Raw genomic sequence first — 23184 nt, 5'->3', positions numbered from 1 at the left:
GTGATGTCACTGGTCCACACTTTAACACTCAATAACTGTCAAATTAAATGACAGACTTCAAAACAGTTTATAGTTTTCTGATATACTACTGATGTTCTAATGATACAAAGCTGGTTGAAAATGGGTGGAGTGTTCCTTTAATTACACATTAAGTTACATCTACCCAGCACATGGGTACTTCTAGACCTAAGTGGACTGAATTATCCTATGCTTGTGTCCATCTGATTCCAAGGCACAGCTTTGGTTTGGAGACAATGAAGCCATCACTGAGCACAGTCGACAAAGGTAACACTCCAGAGTAAGCCACCTACATTAACATAGTAACACTCCTAACTAAGACAGAGTAAGCTACATACATAGTAAGTAACACTCCTAACTAAGACAGAGTAAGCTACATACATAGTAAGTAACACTCCTAACTAAGACAGAGTAAGCTACATACATAGTAAGTAACACTCCTAACTAAGACAGGGTAAGCTACATACATAGTATTGCTAGTGCTGGTGGAGCCGGAACGATCAAGGAAGTGAATTCAACAGGAGCTCATCTAGACAAGGAATGAAAACAAATACTTGTATAATTTACTGTTCCTATTCTCTGCTTACTAAACGACACCATTGCAATGTACGATTACCCATAAGCAAAGGGAGGGAAGAATTATTGATAAGCAAACTCCCTGTTCCTATAGCACCTTGATTACAAAAATATGTTTGGACTTTGTCAAAATTAATCTGTATTAGATATGATGCTGTATGTCACATTGGCACAACTTGGATTACAAAAAGATGAACCCCGATGTACTGCATTTAACAAATCAACATCTGGCTTTATCTCATTGTAATTGTACTGCTGATTGAGGTTACGTTTTAACAAACAAAACATTGAGAAAATCTAGATGCACTGAAAAATGGTTTAAATGTGATCGGTAACGAATTCTGGTCCTTTTTCTCTGAAAATCTTTATTTTGAAGTTGGGCACATCGCATTCTGTAACAAAATAATCCCTGAATTAAGCAAGAGTGCTTTGACATTTTAAATCTACCACAAAACAAGTGGTAATCTAACATTTATATACCGTACATACAGTATATGACAAACTAGATTAAAAAACAATTTGGAATGTACAACTTTGCAAACTTAAAGCTGGAATGCTAACCAGATAGAAAATACTATTTGACCAAAAAAGAACTGCAATTTCTGGAGCCATAATAAAACCTTTAACGCAAACTACTTTTAAACAGTGTGCATGAATGTGGCTAAACCTCATTAACTAAACCATTGCACAGCACACTCCACATCCATGCCACCATTCACTATTCTTTTGAAACGTAGGAACAATCCAGCAAAAATTAGGGGTTGTTTTTTGTTTACCATTTCTTAACTGCCGTCTTCACTTCTTGGCTTTCCAAAAACCTTTATTATCCTCAAGTTTCCCAAGTACCACTGATTCACTGTCTGTCACCAAATGACCTCTTCCGTAGTGAGTAAAATAAAATAAACAATAAAAATCTTGAATCTTGAGTGGTTCCTGAGGAAAGACGACGAGTGAAGCAATCTCCTATAAGAATGTGTCTAAGGTGCAGCCACCAAGCAGCTGCTCAGCATCCTTGTCCCTGTGGCGTGCCAGTCGGCTGTAGTAGTAGCTGTGGGCGGTGCTGCTGAGCTAGGCTGTGTGTCGACAGGAAGCGTTTTCTTCAGGTCAGAATGTTTTGGAAATCATGTCCAGAGCGCTTCCAACACGCACAGACACAGAGGTTATTTGTTGATGTTGAAAAAGGTGACATTGATAAGCAGTGCACCTCTACAAAAGTTGAACTTTTCTCTGCTTGAGGCGCACAGAGCGCTTCGCCCAGAAACACTAGCTATCGAGAGCGCTTAAATGCCAGGTGCGGTGCTGGTGAAGAGCATCGTTCCTAGCGCGTCCTTACCTTCGAGAATGAATTGCAGAAAGGTGTGGTAGCTCAATTAAACGCTTCCTGTCGAGACAGTCCCTTAGTTAGCCAATTGGCTGTAGTAGTAGCTGTGGGCAGTGCTGCTGAACTAGTCAGCCATTTCACTGTAGTAGTAGCTGTGGGCGGTGCTACTGAGCTGCCAGCCTCCTGCCCTGAACTCCAGGATCTCCAGCAGCAGCAGCTTGACCAGGGGTGGCAGGTTTTTCGTCAGCAGGAAGCCGTCACGGAGCAGGAAGAACAGCTCCTCCATCCTCTTGATGTCCAGCTTCTCCAGCTGCTCCCCCACACGGTGCAGCTGCCCCACCAGGCAGTCCACCTGGGGAGGGACACGGACCAGACAGGGACTTTTAGATCCATTTAAAAATCAAGACAGCCTACACCAGCTGATCCAATTTAAAGTCACTCATCATCTTCACTATTCTAAGCAAAAGTTGCACAAGATTTACCCCTCTGTCTCTCTACAGTGTGACAGATGTCAGGTATCGGAGGGCACTCTGTCTCATGCCTTCTGGTTCTGCCAGTGAAGGACTGGCAGGATTCTGGGCCAAAATATTTGATTGGTACTCTAAGGCCTACGAAATAACCCTTCAGCCGGAGGCAGAACTCGCCATCTTCGGGTGCTCGGAGTCCTCTCTGAACTTCACTACAGATTTGCAACAATCTCTGACACTGGGGACAACTGTTGCCAAAAAACATATTCTTAAGGAATGGAAGTCCCCCTCTTCACCCTCTTTCCAATTGTGGTTGACGGACATGATCTCTGTTATATGGATAGACAGACTCAGGTTCCTGAGAACCAACTCACTTTGAAAATGTCTAACTATATGGGACCCATTTTTAGTCTACCTCGATGAGGTTAGGGGCGACGGGTGACTCGCCTGGCTGGTTTCCTATTAGACCCCTTGCGTGAGATCTCAAGTACATCACTTACAAGCACATAAGCACCTTACGTGGCTGGTAGCACCACTGTAATATTGAATGTTGATTATGTTCATATGTTTTTGTTTCTTTTCTTGTGTCTGAGCCTGTTTGTCTGTTTTGTTTATGTTCTATAAAAAATGGGGGGAAGGGGGGAGGTGGGGGGTTCAAGACAGCCTGGGGTTTGTAACTGTGCAAAGTGTCTTCTCTGACTGTGATTTGCATTAGTCAGGGCTCCACATTAATGTTTTTTTGTACAAGTGGAAGAGAAATTTACTTGCCCCACCAGACAAGTTAAAATTCCAGTGTTTCCCCACACAGACTTTACTTGGGTGGGCCGCCCAGGTATATTAACGGGCACCCAAGAATATTATCTGGTGACCCATTTTAGCTTTTTTTTTATTCTGCTTTGTGAAACATGATGCCAAATTTATCAGAAGAACTGAGTGAATTGTGCCTGCCCTGCCCTGAAGTGTTTGTTAAGTTAATTTAAAATTTAAATGACCGACGATGAGGCAAATAAAGTCTTCAACTGTTTCCTCCTGTCAGAGAAAAACCTCTTTTGCAAACCAAAATGAAAAAAAATTAATTATTGAAAAATGACAAATGTTTACCCGGACAAGTGACTTTTGTGCCTGGACAAGTGAAAGGTAAACCTGTCTGAAGGACAAGTGGCTCACAAAGTTAATGTCAAGCCCTGCAGTTTGGAGACATTTAGCTGACACCAACCCAGACTGACTTACATACTTACAAGCTTAAATTCCTAGATCACTATTATCACCAACATTATAGCCACCCTACCAGTTATAAGAGTGGGGGGGTGGAGGTTCCATATGGCTTTTCTAATGCTGAGAGTTATATGTTTGTATTCCATATTCGATAGCCAATATTTTGTGCTGACACTATCTTTAAATCTGACCATTTTTGGCATGTTGGAAAAGCCCCTGGAACATTTTTAACCATGTTCATGCATACTGTGGAATCCTGTAGAATGTGGAATGACAAAATGTTGCATTAAAACCTACAGTATATCAAGGCATCCTACAGACAGCAGAGTGTTGCATTAAAACCTACAGTATATCAAGGCATCCTACAGACAGCAGAGTGTTGCATTAAAACCTACAGTATATCAAGGCATCCTACAGACAGCAGAGTGTAGGATTAAAACCTACAGTATATCAAGGCATCCTACAGACAGCAGAGTGTAGGATTTGATCAATTAACCGAACAGAATGCATCATATCATATGGTGGCTCGTGGCTGATATTCAAGTTTTAATAATAGGGCAATGTCAGCCCAATATACTGACAAAACCTAGTAACGAGTCCAAGGATCACAGCCACAGTGCGCTGACAAAACACGTAGCAAACATATTCCTGTGTTCAATTGTTTTGTGCGACAGTGAAGCGCTGGGTAAACCAGTCAAAGTTTCTTTGAAATGTATTTATTACAGATCTCAGCAAACAAAATAAAAAAACAACTATCCAGCTCACCTCCTCCACCTTCATCAGTGCGTCCGGCCGGGCCAGCCTCAGCAGACAGTCGTACACAGGATGCACCAGGGCCACCATTGGCATGTTGTTCACCTAAAGGTCAACAAATGCAGGGAGACTGAGCTTACAGAAGTTGACCATAGGGATGCACCGATCCACATTTTTTCACTTCCGATCCGATTCCGACACCTGAATTTGGACATCTGCCGATACCAATATTATGCCGATACCAATATTTTTCTTGAATATAGGCAAAGATTTGGCCAATTAAAGATTTTTTTTTAAATATACCTTGCAAAAAGCAGACAAAATTAAGAAAATATACAAGGCAAAGAAGGATACTATTATACATGGGCAAATTACGGCCAGCTGCGCTGGAATTGCAGCAAAAAAAAAAAAAAAAAAAAATCCGATCTGATCCGATCCGTGAATTAGTGCCAATATCGGCACCCGATACCGATATTGGATTGGATTGGCCCCATCCCTAGTTGACCATATCAAAGACAAGAGGACTTGAACTTTCTCCAAACAGACTCACTGCATCCTCACTTGACTATAATTATCATATCCCTTTCACAGTTGTGATCTGGGAAATACACGGACCACCCGGCATGAAAGAGTCGACCGGGGTAAGCTGACCCCGCAAAAGTAGCGTTGTGAGGCCCCACCTCCTGGAATTGTTCTCCTGGCATGTAAGTATGACATAAAACTGCACGTTGTACAAGGGCGATGATGTTAACAGTGTTAAAATGTGTAAAGGCGAAATAAAATACATTTTGCATGTTTGGAGAACAATGGCTAGTGCGTTATCAGGTGACAGCCCATGGAGAAGTGATATGCGATACGATCTGTCCCAGATCTGGTGTGAGTGTTGGTGACATGGGGCAATCATGTGTACAATGCTCAGTTTGAATTACCTTCTACACAGGATGGACCCAGATCAACATACTGCAATATTTCTGGGTTGTGAGAGTGAAAAGGTTGAGTTCGAACACAAATCCACTTTTTAAAAATGTACACTACAGTAGCTCACCCCTTGTATGATTTCAACTCATCAATTTGTATACTAACAGTACAATCTTTAAATATGCAGAAAACGGTGCATATGTTACTACTCAAACAGGTTCTGCTTCTTACTTTGAGGTAGTCAAAGATATTGCAGATGAAGGTGACGAAGCACAACCACTCCTGCAGCGAGCGCTGCCTCGTCTCCTCCCGGTCCTTGAACTCCTGCTGCAGCCGGTTCAACAGATTCCTCCTAAACACGCTTCCGTTGTTCTGCTTGACCTCGGCCTGTATGAGATGACCAAGAGAGACACAAATCAGATTGAGGGTAAACTGAGGACAGGGGGTCAAGAATGATAGTGGTTTTAGGGCAAGTTCACTTAGGAACCTCCTGTTGCTTGCTAGTGTTTAAAACACCAAGTGGGCATTGATGAGGTAAGAGGATTAGGAAATGATAAGCAGCTAAACTCTAGTTTCTGTAATCCCTCTGCCTCAATGGTGCCCAGAGTTTCACTCAGTGTGCTGCTTAGACAAACTAGTCGGGGACAAAAATATAAACTGGTGTCATGCTTTGATAGACAACCTGCCAATCAGAGTGTTGATAACAGTAAGGACCTGCACAATGGTGAAGCAGATGCGTCCGGCCTCTTTACTAAACACCTGGTCCTTCAGAGACTGGTCCACAATTATGTTAGAGACTTTATCCAGGTTCACTGAACTGGGATCTGAAAGGATAATCACACATTGACAGGGGGAGGAAGCACACAAGGCATGATGAGTGGTCATTTATTAATTACATTTCTCTTTCAGCAAAAACACCAAAGGAGGCCATTGAAACGTCTTCACAACATTAATATTATACCGGTATTCCTATGCTATGATAATATAGTAGTAAACCTTTAAGTGCTGTTTTGAGCAAATTCTGGGTCTCCATGTCAAATGACTGGATCCTGTAGTCTTCTTTAGTGTTTTCCATCGTAGATAGATTGTAGCACCCAACTCAAACTCTGAACAAGAGATAAAATATTTGTGTTAGTCGTTAGTGCATTTTAGAATAACAAACGTGCTTTCTACTCAAAATGTATCAGGTTTTCCCACACAAGATGAATGTGTTTGATGCAGACAGAGAAAGCTTCTGTACCACGCCTGGGCACAAATACATTTTAGACAGGGACCACAGCACAGAACAATGTCTGAGAACAAAAACAACAGAAAATCCTGTACTGTCATCAAACTGGCTGCTCACCACAGCTCTTTCACTCTGGGATACCAGGGATTAAGCCTGCAAATTCGGGTCAACTAAACGTTCACTCAGTACTTTAAATGCACGATTATTTTCTCTTCAGCTGATCTCCAAGCATTTACATTTTTAACGGGATCAATTCAACCAGGTGTAACGTAGTCAATATAACTATTTTTTAACGTTAGCGTACTAATAATTTGACCTCAGTATGTATGTATTTATTTGAACCCCATTTGAAAATAAACATTTGACAAAAAAGTGGGCTGAGATAGATTCCAGATGTACACTAATAAGTTAAGTTGCTGTCCAGGGAAGCTACTTACCGCTGTTAAACACTCAGGTTAACGTTAGCTAGCATTGGTACATAATTCACTGTCATTGTGTCTAGTATAGAAAACATAAAAGGTGATGTTTTGGTAACTTTATATAGTTAGGCGTTTCTGTTTGTTGATCGCTGACTAGCTACATTAACGTTAAGTGATGTTAGCCGTGTAACCTAGCGTTAGCAAGTTTTTATCAAAACATTACGCCCACTTGATGAAAAGGTTGCGTCTTGGACCGCAATTTGCAAAAATGTATCTAACCGTAAAGGAGAAAAGATTATAGATGAGACAAATCCCCACAGATTACTTGCTATGTGATAATTTAGCTATTTTTCTATTTACTTTTCCACATCTCAGCTTCACATACCAACATCCATCCGCAACAGCTAGCGAGTTCCTCCTGATTCTTGAGCATGCGCCGTTGTAATCTCTAGTAAAGCGGACACAGTGGATGAGTCTCGTCAAAAAACTTTATTACAAAAATAAAACTACCCGAATTCTTTCTTTGTACATTCTTAGTACACATACAGGCACAACTACACTGCCACTGTAAGAGTTTAAACTACCATGAGTTTTAAACTTGCTGCAAACTCTAGATCAGTGTATTTGGCCTATTCAATGGAACACATTGACAAAGTGCAATCATGTCCATAACTTGGAGGAAGTGTTCAGATTAACACAACCCCAAAGCACATTGTCTTGCACATGTCTTCCACACTTTAATGAACAAATAAAATAATAATATAAAATCCTCATCACTCCATCAAATTAAATTCTAGCTGGTTCTACCAAGTTTCCACTATTTTTTGATTAACACATTTGACATGAAACAATGGGCTGATTATGACCTCAAATAATTTTCACAAAAAACACCAACAAAGTGCATACTTTTTACAGTTAAAAGTTTGGGTTTAAAATATATATGGTTAAATGTGAAGTCCTGGCTCATATTATAACATTAAAGTCCCTGGAAACCAAAAATATTTTATTATTATTTAGCATTTTGAGTTCATCACATCACAGGACCCTATGTTAATAAGCCACCAGCCAAATTTGAACGATGATGAACGTTGCAAAGTATATAAATTTAGGTTTGACAGGTGTGGGAAAACGCATGAAAATCGATTATTTTTTAGAGTGTATTATCTCCCGCGGAATGTGTGGGCGTGTCCCATCTACAGCAGGGAAATTTCTGTCTCGGAGAGCGCGAGAGAGAGGGGGGAGGGAAACGGAGAGAGAGAGAAAGAGAGATGAGTGCACACACCGTGTGTGTGTGTGTGTGTGTGTGTGTGTGTGTGTGTGTGTGTGTGTGTGTGTGTGTGTGTGTGTGTCCGCGCGTTGCTCCCCTGGTTGCTCCGTGGCTCTGAGAGGAAGAGATCGCTCTCTCTCTCTCTCTCTCTCTCTCTCTCTCTCTCTCTCTCTCTCTCTCTCTCTCTCTCTCTCTCTCTCTCTCTCTCTCTCTCTCTCTCTCTCTCTCTCTCTCGAGAGAGAGAGAGAGAGAGAGAGAGAGAGAGAGAGAGAGAGAGAGAGAGAGAGAGAGAGAGAGAGAGAGAGAGAGAGAGAGAGAGAGAGAGAGAGAGAGAGAGAGAGAGAGAGAGAGAGAGAGAGGAGCACATGGCTTGAAACCCGACACCTTGCTAATCTCACACACAGGCACAGGGAGACGGACAGCGAGGGAGCGCTGTCACTGGGGGCAAATAACAGACTTGCCATAGGTGGGTGCGGATTGCACGCGTGTACAAAGGTTATATAGAGCTTATGACGTCATAAGCTCCTACATTTTAGCACCTCACGCGCTGCTCTCTTCAATGAGGAAGTATCTTGTAGAAAAGTGTCGATTTTAAGGCTTTGGGTTGAAAGTAATGCATAATAATTTCGGAGGCATATAATTAGTAACATAAGATCCTAAATAACATAGTTAGAACGTTTTTGTGGATTTTGGTTTCCAGGGACTTTAAATGTTTAAATGCAACCAGTTATAATCCTTAAAAACCCAGAGTAAAATGTTAAACAATAGTAAAAATGTACTACACAAAGTGTAGTGACAGAGCCCATAAACATGAGGTTATAATTTTCTCCTTATAATTTATGTAAACACAAATACAAAGCACCAAACACAGCAGATAGAAATGTGTCTAATTCTTATAGTGATGTTGACCCAAGTGCAAGCAGAGAACACAGCATGTGTATGTTTACTTTGTGTGTGTCACTGTGCCATCTGTGTTCGCTTCTTCCCCCATCACTGACTGCTGCTTCATTTCTCCAAGTCCTTGGTCAGTCCATAATCTGCTCACTGGCTCCCCTTGCGGTTATGCATGGCATTGAGGAAAAACTCATACCAAAAGAAGGTGAACCCCGTGGACAGTGCAGCCTTCAAAAGACTGGGGGAGAGGCCTTTGAAGAAGCCTTGGACGCCCTCCTCTTTGGCTATTTGTACAACACAGTCTACCAAGCCTGTATAACTCCGCACCTGCATGTGAGAGACAGAGAGAGATCATACATGACAACTGCACAGCAGATGATGAAGATACATATTCCAAGTGTTCTGAATATTGTGATTTTCCTTTTATTCTTAGTTTTCCACTTCCTCTCCTCACCTAGTTCACTTCCTTTACCTCACTTCTTTCCTTAGCTTTACTCCTCACTGATTAGTTATTGTTCACCTGTTGGCTCCCTCACTGATTGTCCCCATTAATTTAACCCGAGTTCCCCTCCTCACTCCTTATTTAAAAGTCTGCACTCCTCAGTCACACACCAATGCATGGGGCGGAAGGGACGGGCAGCACTGGTAAGGTAGTTATGTTTACTGTTAGTTTTATATCCTTATTTCTTTCTTTCTTTACAATGTTTATCCTATATCCTTATTCTTGGTTTGTATATTGTAGTTCAGATGGAGAACTTTATCCTAATTTGACATGGGTTATTTGATTAGTCTCTTCCTAATCATGTGCTTGTGTCTTCCAGACTTAAAGGGCAAGTGTGTTTTTGCCTGTTTTCTTCTGTTTTCCCCCCCGTGTCCTCAATATGTTTTTTTTCCCCATTGCCAAAATGATTGCTTGCTGCAAATAAATATTATTGATATGTGGAAAGCAGTTTTTCTGGACACTCATTCACTCTTCTGCATCCTGACCCGATGCCCATGGTGACAGTCCACTTTAGTGAACCGTAGCCCTCCATTATACCAAGGAGGAGACACACTGCAGGCAAGCTTACCTGTCCAAAGTGAGCTCTGGCTTCCTCAAACCCCCCCACCTGCAGTCTCTTCTTAAAGAGGTCAAAGGGATATGTGATTGTTTTGCTGATCACTCCAGCGCCGCTGCCACACACCAGGCTTTTCAGGTTCCCTTGGATAGGGGACATAAAAAGTCACATGACTTAAAACTCTGAATGCTGTGTGTGTGTGCAAACTATGTGAATGTCACAAGGTGTAATAACAGCCACAGGCGTCTGTTGGATCTCCACTGACCTCCAGAGTTGCTACCTTTGGGGGCTGGACCCAACAGCTTTTTAAAGACATTGTAGAAAAAGAACTGCAGCCCTGCATAGGGAAAGACTGCCACCAGTGTAGGAACCAGGCCACGGTAAAACGCCAGCACTCCATCTGTGCGGTACATTGTAGACACAGCATGCCGTAGGTTCCGATACACCTGAAGAGATGGATCAGGCATGATGACCTATACACTTTTTCAATCTTTATCTGAATTTACAATAAAAATAATTGATCGTGACAAAGCACATTGCACATTTGACCCAACTTGTGACTGTGGTCTGTCATACCTTGGGTTCCCCCTGGGCTGCAAAGCGTGTCCGTAGCGTGTCCAGAGGCTGGCAGGCCACTGTGGCAGAACAGGCAGCCAGACCGCCACACACAAAGTGCACCCCTGACGTCTGGCTGTCGTACTGCGATGTCTTGTGAACCACCTCGGTCAAAAACTCAAAACTGGCAAACTGCAACAAGGCACACATACCCAATTAGGCATAGCCAGTACAGCTATGAATAATGACTGCGGTGAAACAAAATGGCTTAACTCGTGATTATAGTTCATCATGTGCTAGTTATTGAGAAGGCGAGAGCTAGAGGGCGCTGTTGGATTTCAGGACAGATGGTTCCATAAAGCAGAATTAAGGGAAACACTAGATCTTATAAAAAACATACATTACAGACAGGCCATACCTGGACTGCCCCGAAGCAGACGGACAGGAGCTGTGCAGGGATGTGGCCCTTCCAGAAGGCGCACAGGCCCTCCTCTGTCAGGATGCAGCGTGATGCTTGGAATATTCCCCAGTACTTTCCCTCAGGCCTTTTTGACGATACACGCTCTATCTGCAACTATGAGGGAAAAGAACGTGTTAGCGACCCGTCCTGGACTGGGCATGCTCAGTGTGCCTGCCTGAGGGTTTCAGTGTGGTGCCTGTGTGACACAAGTCAGAGTAAAATTGTCTGAGTGCAATGCCACTCACAGACCGCATTACTGTCCAGTTTGTTTCCACTCTACAATCAGTTCAGTGTTCAGTGATAGTCGAGTTGCTGAGATGTGACATTTAGTATGGAGGACATGTTGACAATTTATGGTAAATGAGATGTATATTATAATTAATGTTATGTTATTGTTGGGTGTTTCTAGTTTCCACGTGTATGTCAGTCAGTGTACGCTATTACCTGAAACCTAATCTTAATGACATCGAAGGGGCTGATGAGGGCTCGGGTGACCATCCCCGCACATGACCCTGCCAGGGCGGCCTCCTCTGTGGACAGAGCCGCGCCCTGAGCCCCAGGGTCATAGCCCACCATCTGTCCACAGCAGCCTCAGGTCAGCGTCAACACTACGGGAAGAAATTATTATAGTTTACACATTTTGTGCAGTACCATGTCGCATAACTAACTACTACCCGAACACAGGGCAGCCAAAGGGACCTTGTCTGGATAGCGCAACAAGGCAAGCTAACAACAACAGTTAGGCTCCACCGGGGCAGGGCAGGTGGGCAGTTAGCTACTCACCTTATAGTTAAAATCCTTCACAAGTATAACCGACGTCTGGATTAATTTGTAGCTAGGACGAATACGAAAAGTAACGTAGGACGAGAAGAAGACAGAGGTGAGCTGACACGAACTACTACTTCCGGGTCTGCCTGCTACTGTTCTTCTTCTTTTGTGTTTAATGGGGGTTGGCATCTAAAGTGTTGCATTACCGCCAACTACTGGATTCAAACGGAACCGAATTTAACTAAAATACAATAATTTCAAATACTTCTCAGATGTTTAAGAGAGCCTAAAAGCTTCTCTCAACAACTTCTACTCACCTCCTCCACAAACCCCCACAACATCCAGAAATATATTTGTTCCATCTACATTATGTCAATTTTTGTCAGTTAATTACCATAGCCAAAAATTACAGAAACTTCACTTGATCCTCACACCTAGGCCTCCTCCTAGATCTCTCCCTGACTATGTCTACCTCCTTTACTCTCTTTGGACTAGTTCTCCCCCCATGCTGCATGGTTCTCTTTGCAATGAAGACACACTGGCTGGCTCCTACCAAGTCCCACACTCTTCCTCACACTCCTTCTCCCCACATTTACCACATACACCAACCTCACTTCTACACACATACAAGCTATGACCAAACTTATTTTACTTGTTTTTTTCCATTGCATTGCAGTGGCGTTGGCTACTGTTAGCATAATGGTTGCTAGGCGAAGTAGCTAATAGAGACAGTCTGTGTCTCCTTGGGTAGCTGGCTGGGGGCGTGGTCAGGGTGGGATAAATCCCCCCGTTCTCCCCATTCAGCATAATTAGCATTTAGCTGCTAGGCCAGCCCAGGCAGACATGATCAGGGATTCAACCACTGCACCACATCTGAACAGACGTCTATGTACATGCTCTAGAATCCCCAATCCTGTAGTGTAGAGCTGCAGCACCATCCTTTGGCGAGTCAGCCCATTGAGATAGTTGTTTTTACCCCACTCATACACCAGCCATATAACATTTTGTGGCTGTTCCCACACCTACCTATAAAAACATTTTTGAGTGAAGGGTAAGTTCTGCACTTAATACGTTTGTAGTAAAGTTATAGAAAAGTAGGCTACTCTGAAAGGTGTGCCCCTCATCCTCTCTAGCTATCACTTACTATCATGTAATATTTGCGTACTATTTGAAATTATATAGCCTATAAAAAAATCTCAATCCCCATTTCATTGATATATTTTGTATATATGAATACTTTATCACCCCTAAAATGTAAATAAATTGAGAGTATGAGAGCAAGCTCGTGTCAATTCCATTCAAATAAAGGCTATTATTAATGAATCACTTTCCCTCTTCACAAAATTGTGGATACAACAGGATTTTATTTTATTCACTGAATAGAAAACACATCGACAGTATACAGCTGAAATGATTTAAGCAGCAAAACAACAAATTAATCATGTCAACCTTTACAAGTAAATTTAAACACAACATCAATTATGTGGCTGAGATAACAAGGAAAACAACATAGAGGACATTTCATTCACAAATACTTGAATGCAGCATCTGTAATCAAAACCATGCAATTACGTAAGCCATTTTAAAGACATGAACACACTATAATCAAGTTACAGACACTAAAATACACCAATAGTATCAATTTTATAGCAGCATGATCACTGGACATGGTATTTTTTTTACTAAGTTGTGCCATTGTAATGGTTCTTTAATATACATATATACAAAACACAATCACCTTACACCTGACTGTGAAAACCATTATACTCAACTGATACAGCGGCCAAACCACACAAATAGATACGTCAAATCACAAGCTGCTGCTTTCAAAAGCCAGAAGGTGGGCAGAGGCAGACTCAAACACAAAGCAGAAAAATGAAACGTGGATGCGTCAACTTTATATGCACTGATTGGATCTCAACGTATCTTGGCAACAGAACCTGAGAGATCAGCTGAGATGAAAGCAGAGCGATGTGCTACCGGGCAAAAACATTTCCAGGAATGTACGCTACACCTAATCTTGAGTAATTGACCTCCGCGTGTGAGCTTACTGTCTGATGCACGGTGCTGGCTGACTGTTTTTCTGAGGAGACGAGAGCGGAGGAGGAGAAGGGAGGCTCGAGCTGCGTTTGTTAGCCTCCCAGTGAACGTACTGTTACCCTTACACCCCCCTGTATTATTGTTGTGGGCTGCCTGCCTGCAGCTGTGAAGGCAGAGAGCGGCTGGTTTGACTGTAACACCGGCTAGTCTGCTGAGGGGGGCTGGGATCACCAGGACAGTGAAAAGTCTCCTTCACTTCAGCTGGCTGAGGGGGCATAGTGGGATCTGCTGGGCAGGCATCCTCTGTGGATTTGCAGGTCAAGGCGTCACCGCCCCGCTCTCATTCGGGCTGGGGGCTGGAGTTCCAGGAGAAGAAGCTGGGCAGTTTGAAGGCCGAGTCCCTGCGGCCCGGGTCCGGCAGGGTCAGCGTCTCCGGGGCAGACTTCTTCCTGGGACGCTCCTTGGGCGGCGACAGGAACTCGGGGGCCTCCGTGGAGAGCGGCGTGGAGGGGGCGCTGCTGGGCCCGCTGCGGGCGACGGACGGCAGGGGCGTCTCTGTGATGGAGATGGCCGGGGGGAAGGTGCCGATCTTCAGGTTGGTGGCCTCCTGGGTGGCGCGCTCGTACTCCCTCACCTCCTCCATGGTCATGTCTGTGCAGGCATCATACATTTGAAAAATATAAATACATTTAGCAGTCAATTGTATGAACAGACCGTGGTACAGCATTGTGCCATTTGCTATGATTGCATTTCACATCTATTCTAATAGTGCACGAGTCAGGGAGTTGACCAACCCCCCTTGGATTGACAATGGATGTGGTTACACATTATCAATCAATGCAATTTTTATGAACCAATCCTTCTTAGTCCATGTAGTTTAGATGCAATCACAATGCACATAAAAGCACTGTAAAGAAAGTGGGAGGACAGCCACACGTTTCTGGCCAAGTCAAAACTTTTGTTAATTAAATATTAATGGGAAATAACACTGCAGCAATGGTTAGCTTGATGATCTCGTGTCCTCATGATCTCACCCAAATCCATCTGCCTCACAAGGTTATCCCCTCTGCCCTTCCATCAAATAAAACTAAGTCCCTCTGCCTAACTGATCATTGCTTTACAGTTTCAACAGGAAATACATCAAATTAAGGAAGATTCTTTCTGAAAATGCACTCTCATTGTGACTTCACAGCCATTAATAGTGATCAGGGCTGTGCCACATCAGATGACAAACTTGAGACGAAGCAGTGCGCCTGTACACAGAACAAACAGCACAAACAGCACTGTGCCTGCTCATCATGGTATATCATGCATACACTGTCAACATCGCTACGAAACCATCAAACAACAACCAAAACTTACCGATCCACTCATCCACCCAGGCAAACGCTTGCCTGTGTCCTAAAAGCAGGACATCCCGAATCACCTGAGTGGAATTAGATAAGAAAACAAGGTAAGACAAGGAGAGTGGAGAAAAGACCGCACAAGAGGCAAGGTGTCAGTGGGACACAGGCAGGGAGCAAGACCGAGGAGAGAAGTGTGTGTCAGGAAGAGTCAACAACGAAGGCTGGGGAAAGTGTGAGAAGGTGTGAACATTTTAAGTTCAAAATGTATATTTCCACGCATCCCAAGGGGAAAATGATTAATCTAGTCTGTCCTGGTGTCACCTTGTGAGTAATGGCCCTGTTTGTGTGTGTGTGTGTGTGTGTGTGTGTGTGTGTCTGTGTGTGTGTGTGTGTGTGTGTGTGTGTGTGTGTGCGCGGCTGCCTCAGGCAAGGAGAGGAGAGGGACAGTTCACACAAGGGACAGATAGAGGTGCAGGTGAAAGGGATTGGGGAAATAAGAAAGTTGACAATGTTTCTGGGGAGGAAATGGAAGGGCGATGCAAGGCAATGTGCAGGATGTGAGGAGGGCAGATAGTGGAGCGCTGGACTGCCTTCAAACCAACTGTCCATCTCAGATCTATTTTGGAGCACAAAATGGAATGGCTGTGCCACTGACCCGCGGCAGCACGGGTCAAACAGTTAGCTGAGTGAAGGCAGTGGGAAGTGCATCTCCAACTTCACTATTCAGGAAAAGATTCATGTCATAACTTGATTTTATGGTCCTGACCTTGTGTACAAACTGCTCCACACGCGTCTGCAGCCCCCAGACTTCAAACTTGACAGTGACCAGTTTGTAGGAGCACATGATGGGCTCCTGGGTGTTGATCCAGCCCTCCGGCAGCAGGCCACGGCTCGTCTTCTCTGACTTGAAGTACCGCAGGTCCTGCAAGAAGAAACCAGACAGAGAAAAGGAAGGAACGTCTTAACTCACTGTTTCTCTTCAGCTTTATCAGGGGCTCTTTGTCAGCAGTTGGCAGCTATCTTAGTGAGGACATTCATTGACATAATGCATCCCTAGCCCGTAACGCTAACCCTAACCCTAACGCTAACCCTAACGCTAACCCTAGCACCTAACGCTAACCCTAACCCCTAACACTAACACTAACCCTAACCCCTAACACTAACACTAACACTAACCCTAACCCCTAACACTAACACTAACACTAACCCTAACCCCTAACACTAACACTAACACTAACCCTAACCCTAGCACCTAACGCTAACATTAACCATCACAACTAAATGCCTAACTCAGCGGTTCCCAACCTTTTCTGACTCATGGCCCGCTTGAAAATGTTTGCGGCCCACATCCGACCGTAAACAGTACAGAGGCCAAATAATGTGTTCTCAGAGCAATTTTTATGTTAACGATAAAAGGAGCTGTCCATCAGCACCACACAGAAATCAGAAATTGAGGGCCGTCTGCAATAGGGTAATTAACAAATTAACCCATTTCCCACAGGTTGGGAATGGCTGACCTAACCCTGACCCTGACCTAAACCCAATCCTACCCTAACCCTTCAAGTCTTAACCTTCAAACAGCCGTTTGATGGTGTGTGAGAACGTGAGGATCGCCCAAAATGTCCTCACTTCCCTAAAATGTCCTCACTTCCCTAAAATGTCCTCACTTCCCACCATGTATAAAACTCAAATTGGTTCTCAAAGTCAGCTATCCAAGAAAGCACACACACACACACACACACACACACACACACACACACACACACACACACACACACACACACACACACACACACACACACACACACACACACACACACACACACACACACACACAGAACAGGATCACGTGTTTATTACAAGCCGAGGACAGCGAAGCTGCACAGTGGGACTTCTCTAATCACAAACTTTACATGCATTAATCAGGGCTCCCAATAGGCTAATTAATTATGCAAGCGTGCTCGTTAGTCTTGGGGTCATGTGTCTGCCTCTGATTGAGCGTGTGATACACACCCACACCTGCTGAGATAACACTTGTAGTGGAGAGGGAGGAGGCCCCATTTGATTATGTATAAAACATGTCGTAAGGTTTCATGCCAGAGAAAGAGTGAATTGGTGATATATGTTAACTCATTCATGGCCAGTTTAGGACTGCCAATATTTAGCACAGGCCAAAGATTTTCATAATTGTTGGTCATCTTTCAAGACCCACAGTAAATTATCTATTAGCACCAAAGTGATTTGCAATACCTCAAAATGAAGATGTACGTCTCTAGGTTCACCAGGAAAAAAAAAGTGAGCTTTTAGCATGTTCTGTACTCTACTTATAGCCATTTATATACACCCTGTTTTCACCAAAAAGGTCTCTTGGAGAAGAGAAACAGCAGAAAAGGCAATTTTTGTAAAAGACACAATCTCAGGCAGAACTCGCTCTCAATTCTTTTATTTTGAACTGTATTGACATCAGACATGTAAATATTATTCATTATGACACAAATGACAAAAAATATATATATATATATATATATATATATATATATATATATATATACATGAAGTGCTTTTTTTACATTCAACAATACAGTTTACTCAGTGTGAGTGAGTGTGCAGACAGACACACAGACAGACAGACAGACAGACAGACACACAGACAGACACACACACACACACACACACACACACACACACACACACAGAGAGAGAGTTCTGTCCACAGCTGCTGCTGGATTGCACCTCCTTCCCCCGCAAATTAGCATAGGAGGGGAACACCCATCTGGTCTGAGATCAGCGTCTAGCCTCCTCTGCCTCTGCTGCATCGTTTTCCTCCTCTCGTTCGGGCTGCCTGGGACGAATGCTGCGACACAGGAACGGGTCCGGCTTGGCTTTGGGACCAGGCGTGGGAACCGGATCGATCATGTTCGTCACGGGTTTGACTACTGCGAACAACTCAATCCAGGTTCGCCCTGCAGCAAGGCGAGCAGTGCAGCGCGCCGAGGGGCGTTTCAATGGCGTTTCTCCTCTCTACAAGGAAGCGCGTTTCTCTGTTTTTCCTCCTGCTCATTTCAAAACAACAGCTGCGGTATGTGTTTGATCGCATGTTGTCGGCTTGTCTTAGATGCCAGGGACCTGATAACATGTCACAGGCTGGGGAAGTGTTTGAACTACGCGCTGCACTAATAAAAACAAAAACACGTCAAACACGTCATTGGCTGGGAGGGCTATTCCTGATAACACGTCAAAGACGTCTTTGGCCATGAATGAGTTAATGACAGTCTGTTCTGCTCTAAGCACATTTTATATGATATGATCACCTCACATGTCATGTTTTCTTTCTGTTTCCCTAAGACCTGCTGAATCAATTTCTCTGGGTTGGAAACTGCGGTGCTGAAAGTGATATTTAAAATTTGATGTATGGCAAAAAAAAAAAAAAAAAAGCTTGTAAACCTCAATCTAACGTCTTGAGCAGCGAACCTTTGACATCAGATGCGCCGGGAATTCTTACGCACCACAATTGTTCAGGCATTTTCCTTACTAACGATGGCAAATGGGCCAAACTAAATGATCAAATGCAGCCAGCCGTAGACAGCAAGAAAGCAACATTGTCACAATGTCAGTGTCCAAGGCTTCAAGCAAAGACACGCACATGCTGTTAGCACTGTGGTGCTCTTAGGGGGCTGACCACGCTGCTAATTATAGTTCATTCATGTATTACAATGATTACAATGCCCTCTGCTATGTTTGATGATGGAGTCACGGGTGTATCGCAGATTGGCTCCTGTGTCCCCTTGTTGCTGCATTAAAAACAAAACAAAACAAACAGTGTCCTTCAAATCAAATTATGTTTACATCGGCCGTCTGCCATCCTGTTTTAGCGCAGGTCTACATCTCTGGGCTATTCTTAGCTCTGAGGGGATAAAAGCGGAGGCTGAGGTGGGAGTGGGTGGGGTGTGGGGCAGTGGTGGTCGGTGGGTGGGGGTCAATCATAAAAGCCGTCTTGACCCCTCATGTCTATTAATAGCTCAGCTTTTTATAACTCTCACACACCCTGGTAGACAGATGTATCGCACGCGCATACAAATGTCAAATCACCACATCTAATGTGTAACACCCCCACACATAAACATGCATGGCCCACCTCCTCCATCACTCTGAGGAGGCAGATGGCCAGCTGCTGACCAAAATGAGCTGGAGCTGCTAGAGCAAGATAACACACTATTCTGTTTGCCCCCCCCCCCCCCCTTCACTTCTCTCTCTCCAGTCCTCCTTTGATTACTTCCCTCCCCTCCTCATTCTTGTCTTCGTCTCGATACCCCCCTCACACACACACACACACACACACACACAAACCCAGGCACAGAAAGTGTCTCCTCCTCACCTCTGACTCTTTGTAGTGACGCTCGGGGATCTCATCGTAGGCGATGTCCACGAAACACACCTCAGTTTCCTCTTCTCTGGGCTCGCCACCAAAGATCTGAGGAGCAGGCAGAGTGGCACATGGTGAGAGGTGATTCAGTGTGTGGAAAAAACACAATTTAAAACTTTCCAAAAACAAGTAGTGCAGAGGGCGGACCTCTTTTCCTTCTGGCTTGGCACTCAGACGATACACTGAGCAAACTCAGAGTCTGGGGGTGAATGTGACTCACATTTGGTCAGTGATTATTCCTGCACATTAATGCCTATTTAACTTAGCCTGTAAATTGAATGTACATTCAATGTAAACTCTTATTTAACTCTGACTGTAAATTCATGTAAATCCACTGCCTATTTAACGTCTATTTAACTCAGTCTGTAAATCTCATGTAAATCCAACGTAAATTCATATTTATCATCCACAGAACACTTCACCACTCATGTACATATTGTATATATTGACTCGATTTGATTTGATTTGATTGCACTTGCAACTTTGCGATTGTCTTTAGTTATCTTCCTACTTCTTATCTCTGTATATTGATGTGACCGCTACATTGCATACAGACACTAAGACAAATTCCTCGTATGTAACTTACTGTAGCAATAAAAGTGATCTGATTCTGATTCTGATTCCGGTTTGGAGGGGCGATAGATTATTTCTTCTTGTGTGACTCAGACAGGACCAGGAAGCAATGCTGGCTAGGAGTTATAATCTCCTTTTCAGAAAGCTTTCGCTGCTATATCCAAATCACAGGAGTTGCAATTTTTGATAAAGGTAAAATGTGCCACAACATACCTCCAATTGAAGCATTGTGGTGCTACAGAGATTCCTCTGCCTACAAATGATATTCTCCGGTAAAAAAAATCACATACATTTTCTTAAGCCGTTTTCACACACAGATCGCGCAAAATTGCAGTTCAGAAGGCCCGCAAAACCGGCAGCCTCGCCACAGAAATTGCTTTCACACACAGCCAAGCAGCACCGCCACATTCCCATCCTGGGATGTGCTTTCAGGCGACAGCCACCGCTCCCGGATTGAAAGGCGAGCGGAGGTATTTCCACCCAGCTCTTCCTAGCCCAAATGAATATTTGGCTAGGAATATTTGGGCATCATACAGTAGCCTAGGCCAGAGGTTCTTAAATGTTTTTCAGCCAAGGACCCCTTACAAGATAGAAAATATACCGGGGACCCCCTCATTCTGATTTGTGATTTTGGGCTAAGCTTAATTGTTTCCACGGTAACGTGCTTGACTTTTAATTTGATAGGTTTGTTATTAGAATGTAATCCATGAACCATTTTAGATTTAAAGCATAAACTATTTTCGTTGAACTATGAAGATTTTGCAAAAAAATATATATCTATTTATTTATTTTCGTTGAACTATGAAGATTTTGCAAAAAAATATATATCTATATATTTTTTTTTATTACATTACATTTACATTACGTCATTTAGCAGACGCTTTTGTTTTGTCCAAAGCGACTTGCAATATCACAATTTGTCAACAGTACAGAAAACCACTATGCAACACAATCAATGACAGCCAAGATATTTTGATAGACTAGCACCATGTAGGAAGTAGTTTGAGAAGGAATAAGTAACATGTAGCATAAAAAAAAAAAAAAAACATTTATTTTTTTTATTTATTTTTTTTAACCTGAAAACTTTTCGCGGACCCCCTGGCAAAGTGCCACGGACCCCTGGGGGTCCGCGGACCCCCATTTGAGAACCACTGGCCTAGGCTACTGTATGATGAACGAATTCATTCAACAACCAAACATCGCCGATGTATGCCAGCCAACGAGCCAGCCAACGACATGCAGCTGCGGGTTGTTAAGGATCAAACTGATAAAACGACGTGCAGCTGCGGTCGGTAAGGATCATCAAACTGATAAAACACGAAAGTGTCGTCCACATGCAGCATGGTGACAACAAGGCTTTCAATATTCATCTGATCGACTTTATGGATGCACCATCATGTAGCCTATTAGGTGCAAGGCTAATTCTTATCTTTTGGTTCCAGTTTTGTGTAAATTATTCCCATTAAGTAGCCTAATTAGCGTCCGTACTCCGTTCTGAAAGACGACGCCCGCATATCAAACAGCTGCAGTCTGCATAACGTTCATCGGGGGAATAGTATAGGCTATAAATGCACATGACTACTATAACGTTAGTAGTTTTTGTAAGGGAATGCACAAGTGGCTAGCTAGACAGATTGCAGTTCTGGAGCTGGTTTCCAGAGGGAATATCCTCAGACCAACTCGCCACAGACAGCTATAGTCCTCTGAAGCGTATTATTATATCCGTTAATTTTACCTACTAATGTCAACATCGTTTGAGCATAAAGCCTAACCTACTTACAGGCACGGAGCATTCCTCCTGGCGTCCCTGCAGTCATGATTGTATAGGCTACTTTTTTTACTTTCACTCATGCACTTTCTTGCTGCATGAGGTGATTTCCCCTGTAATTCTTTTATGAATGAGCTGACCATTCGCACCGTTCCGGCTTGCTGCTCCTACGCTTTCAAGTGAAGGCGGGTTACCTGGTAACCCGGCGCTGTGATTAGGTCGGCTGGCGTAACGAAAGGCGTACAACAATTACCCACCAACCCGCGTTCACAACTTTCACATCGGAGGCGCGGATCCTATTTTCCGTGCATTCTGCGGCTTTCAAGGCCGGTGTGAAAGCGCCTTTAGATTCCCCCTTCCCCCCTCAAAAACATAATGTAAAAACTACCATTCCCACTAAAATCGTGACTCATACCGCAATTGCAATATCTGTCAGTGCAGCCCATCATGTGCAGACACAATATGTGATTAAAAGAAGGAGGAAGAGCAAAGGGCAGGGAGAGAGGGATGGGTTGAAAATCAGGTGAGAGAAAACGGCAGGCAGAGGGAAACGTGAGAGAGAGAAACAGAGTGGTGAGAAAAGCCTAAGTACAGAGGTGGAGCTGGAGAACTGCTGGAGATACAGTAGAGGGGGACATGAGTGAGAGGAGCAAACATTGCTGTTCAACTCTTCTACAACATCTAAACACCACCACTCAAAAATGAAACCAACATCAAGTATTTCCAACTATCACAACCCACCACTAAGTGGCGCTGAAGCCTTTTGTTTTCATGGATTGAGGCAATATTGCATAACCCTCAGACCCGGCCCTGCTGCCAATCAAACACTGAAGGAAGAAAGCGAGCACAGGGCTTTTAACAGTGATTAGAAAGAGAGAGAGAGAGGGAGGGGAGAGAGAGAGAGAGGGAGGGAGGGGAGAGAGAGAGAGGGAGGGGAGAGAGAGAGAGAGAGAGAGAGAGGGAGGGAGGGGGGAGAGAGAGAGAGGGAGGGAGGGGAGAGAGAGAGAGATGCCATTAAAACCTGGACGAGCTTGTCGTGTGCCTCTTTAGCTGTTAATGAGGATGTGGCAGGAGAAGTGGAGCAGCTGGCGGGGTGTTAGGGGTGTTAGGGCTGTTA

General features: G+C 43.7%; 3 protein-coding genes across 3 annotated transcripts in view; all 3 read right to left on the bottom strand.

Annotated features, from left to right (window-relative positions):
- Positions 1-46: 46 nt before the first annotated feature.
- On the bottom strand, positions 47-7324 carry mif4gdb (MIF4G domain containing b). Its single transcript, XM_083648576.1, has 6 exons — positions 7301-7324; positions 6265-6374; positions 5983-6092; positions 5500-5655; positions 4363-4455; positions 47-2267 (listed from the first exon to the last, which is right to left on the bottom strand). The coding sequence occupies exons 2-6, from the start codon at positions 6341-6343 to the stop codon at positions 2040-2042; spliced, it is 666 nt and encodes a 221-aa protein (XP_083504702.1). The 5' UTR covers positions 6344-6374; positions 7301-7324; the 3' UTR covers positions 47-2039.
- Positions 7325-8656: 1332 nt separating this feature from the next.
- slc25a19 (solute carrier family 25 member 19) lies at positions 8657-12064 on the bottom strand. Its single transcript, XM_083648756.1, has 7 exons — positions 11933-12064; positions 11594-11757; positions 11108-11263; positions 10711-10881; positions 10400-10580; positions 10147-10277; positions 8657-9403 (listed from the first exon to the last, which is right to left on the bottom strand). The coding sequence occupies exons 2-7, from the start codon at positions 11723-11725 to the stop codon at positions 9224-9226; spliced, it is 951 nt and encodes a 316-aa protein (XP_083504882.1). The 5' UTR covers positions 11726-11757; positions 11933-12064; the 3' UTR covers positions 8657-9223.
- Positions 12065-14297: 2233 nt separating this feature from the next.
- The window catches only part of LOC310788088 (cytoplasmic phosphatidylinositol transfer protein 1-like), a gene marked incomplete at both ends in the record, with an annotated part of 79130 nt that continues 70243 nt past the window's right edge, over positions 14298-23184 (bottom strand). Inside the window, 4 exons of the mRNA XM_083649589.1 lie at positions 14298-14608; positions 15320-15383; positions 16070-16225; positions 19679-19774. Coding sequence (XP_083505715.1) covers positions 14298-14608; positions 15320-15383; positions 16070-16225; positions 19679-19774 — 627 coding nt within the window. The remainder of the gene's footprint in view (positions 14609-15319; positions 15384-16069; positions 16226-19678; positions 19775-23184) is intronic.

Source organism: Poromitra crassiceps (assembly GCF_964638095.1).
Source record: "Poromitra crassiceps genome assembly, chromosome: 13".
Lineage (NCBI taxonomy): Eukaryota > Metazoa > Chordata > Actinopteri > Beryciformes > Melamphaidae > Poromitra > Poromitra crassiceps.
Note: the sequence above shows the minus strand (reverse complement) of the source record. Positions and strands in the feature narration are given on the sequence as shown.

Coding starts and splice junctions, on each gene's coding strand:
- mif4gdb (XM_083648576.1), bottom strand. CDS start 6,343: ATGGAAAACACTAAAGAAGACTACAGGATCCAGTCATTTGACATGGAG. Junction 6,093..6,264: donor GCTCAAAACAGCACTTAAAG/GTTTACTACTAT, acceptor TTATCCTTTCAG/ATCCCAGTTCAGTGAACCTG. Junction 4,456..5,499: donor ATATCTTTGACTACCTCAAA/GTAAGAAGCAGA, acceptor GTTGACCTTTAG/GTGAACAACATGCCAATGGT.
- slc25a19 (XM_083648756.1), bottom strand. CDS start 11,725: ATGGTGGGCTATGACCCTGGGGCTCAGGGCGCGGCTCTGTCCACAGAG. Junction 10,882..11,107: donor TCTGCTTCGGGGCAGTCCAG/GTATGGCCTGTC, acceptor GCCTTGTTGCAG/TTTGCCAGTTTTGAGTTTTT. Junction 9,404..10,146: donor CCAGAGCTCACTTTGGACAG/GTAAGCTTGCCT, acceptor TCTCACATGCAG/GTGCGGAGTTATACAGGCTT.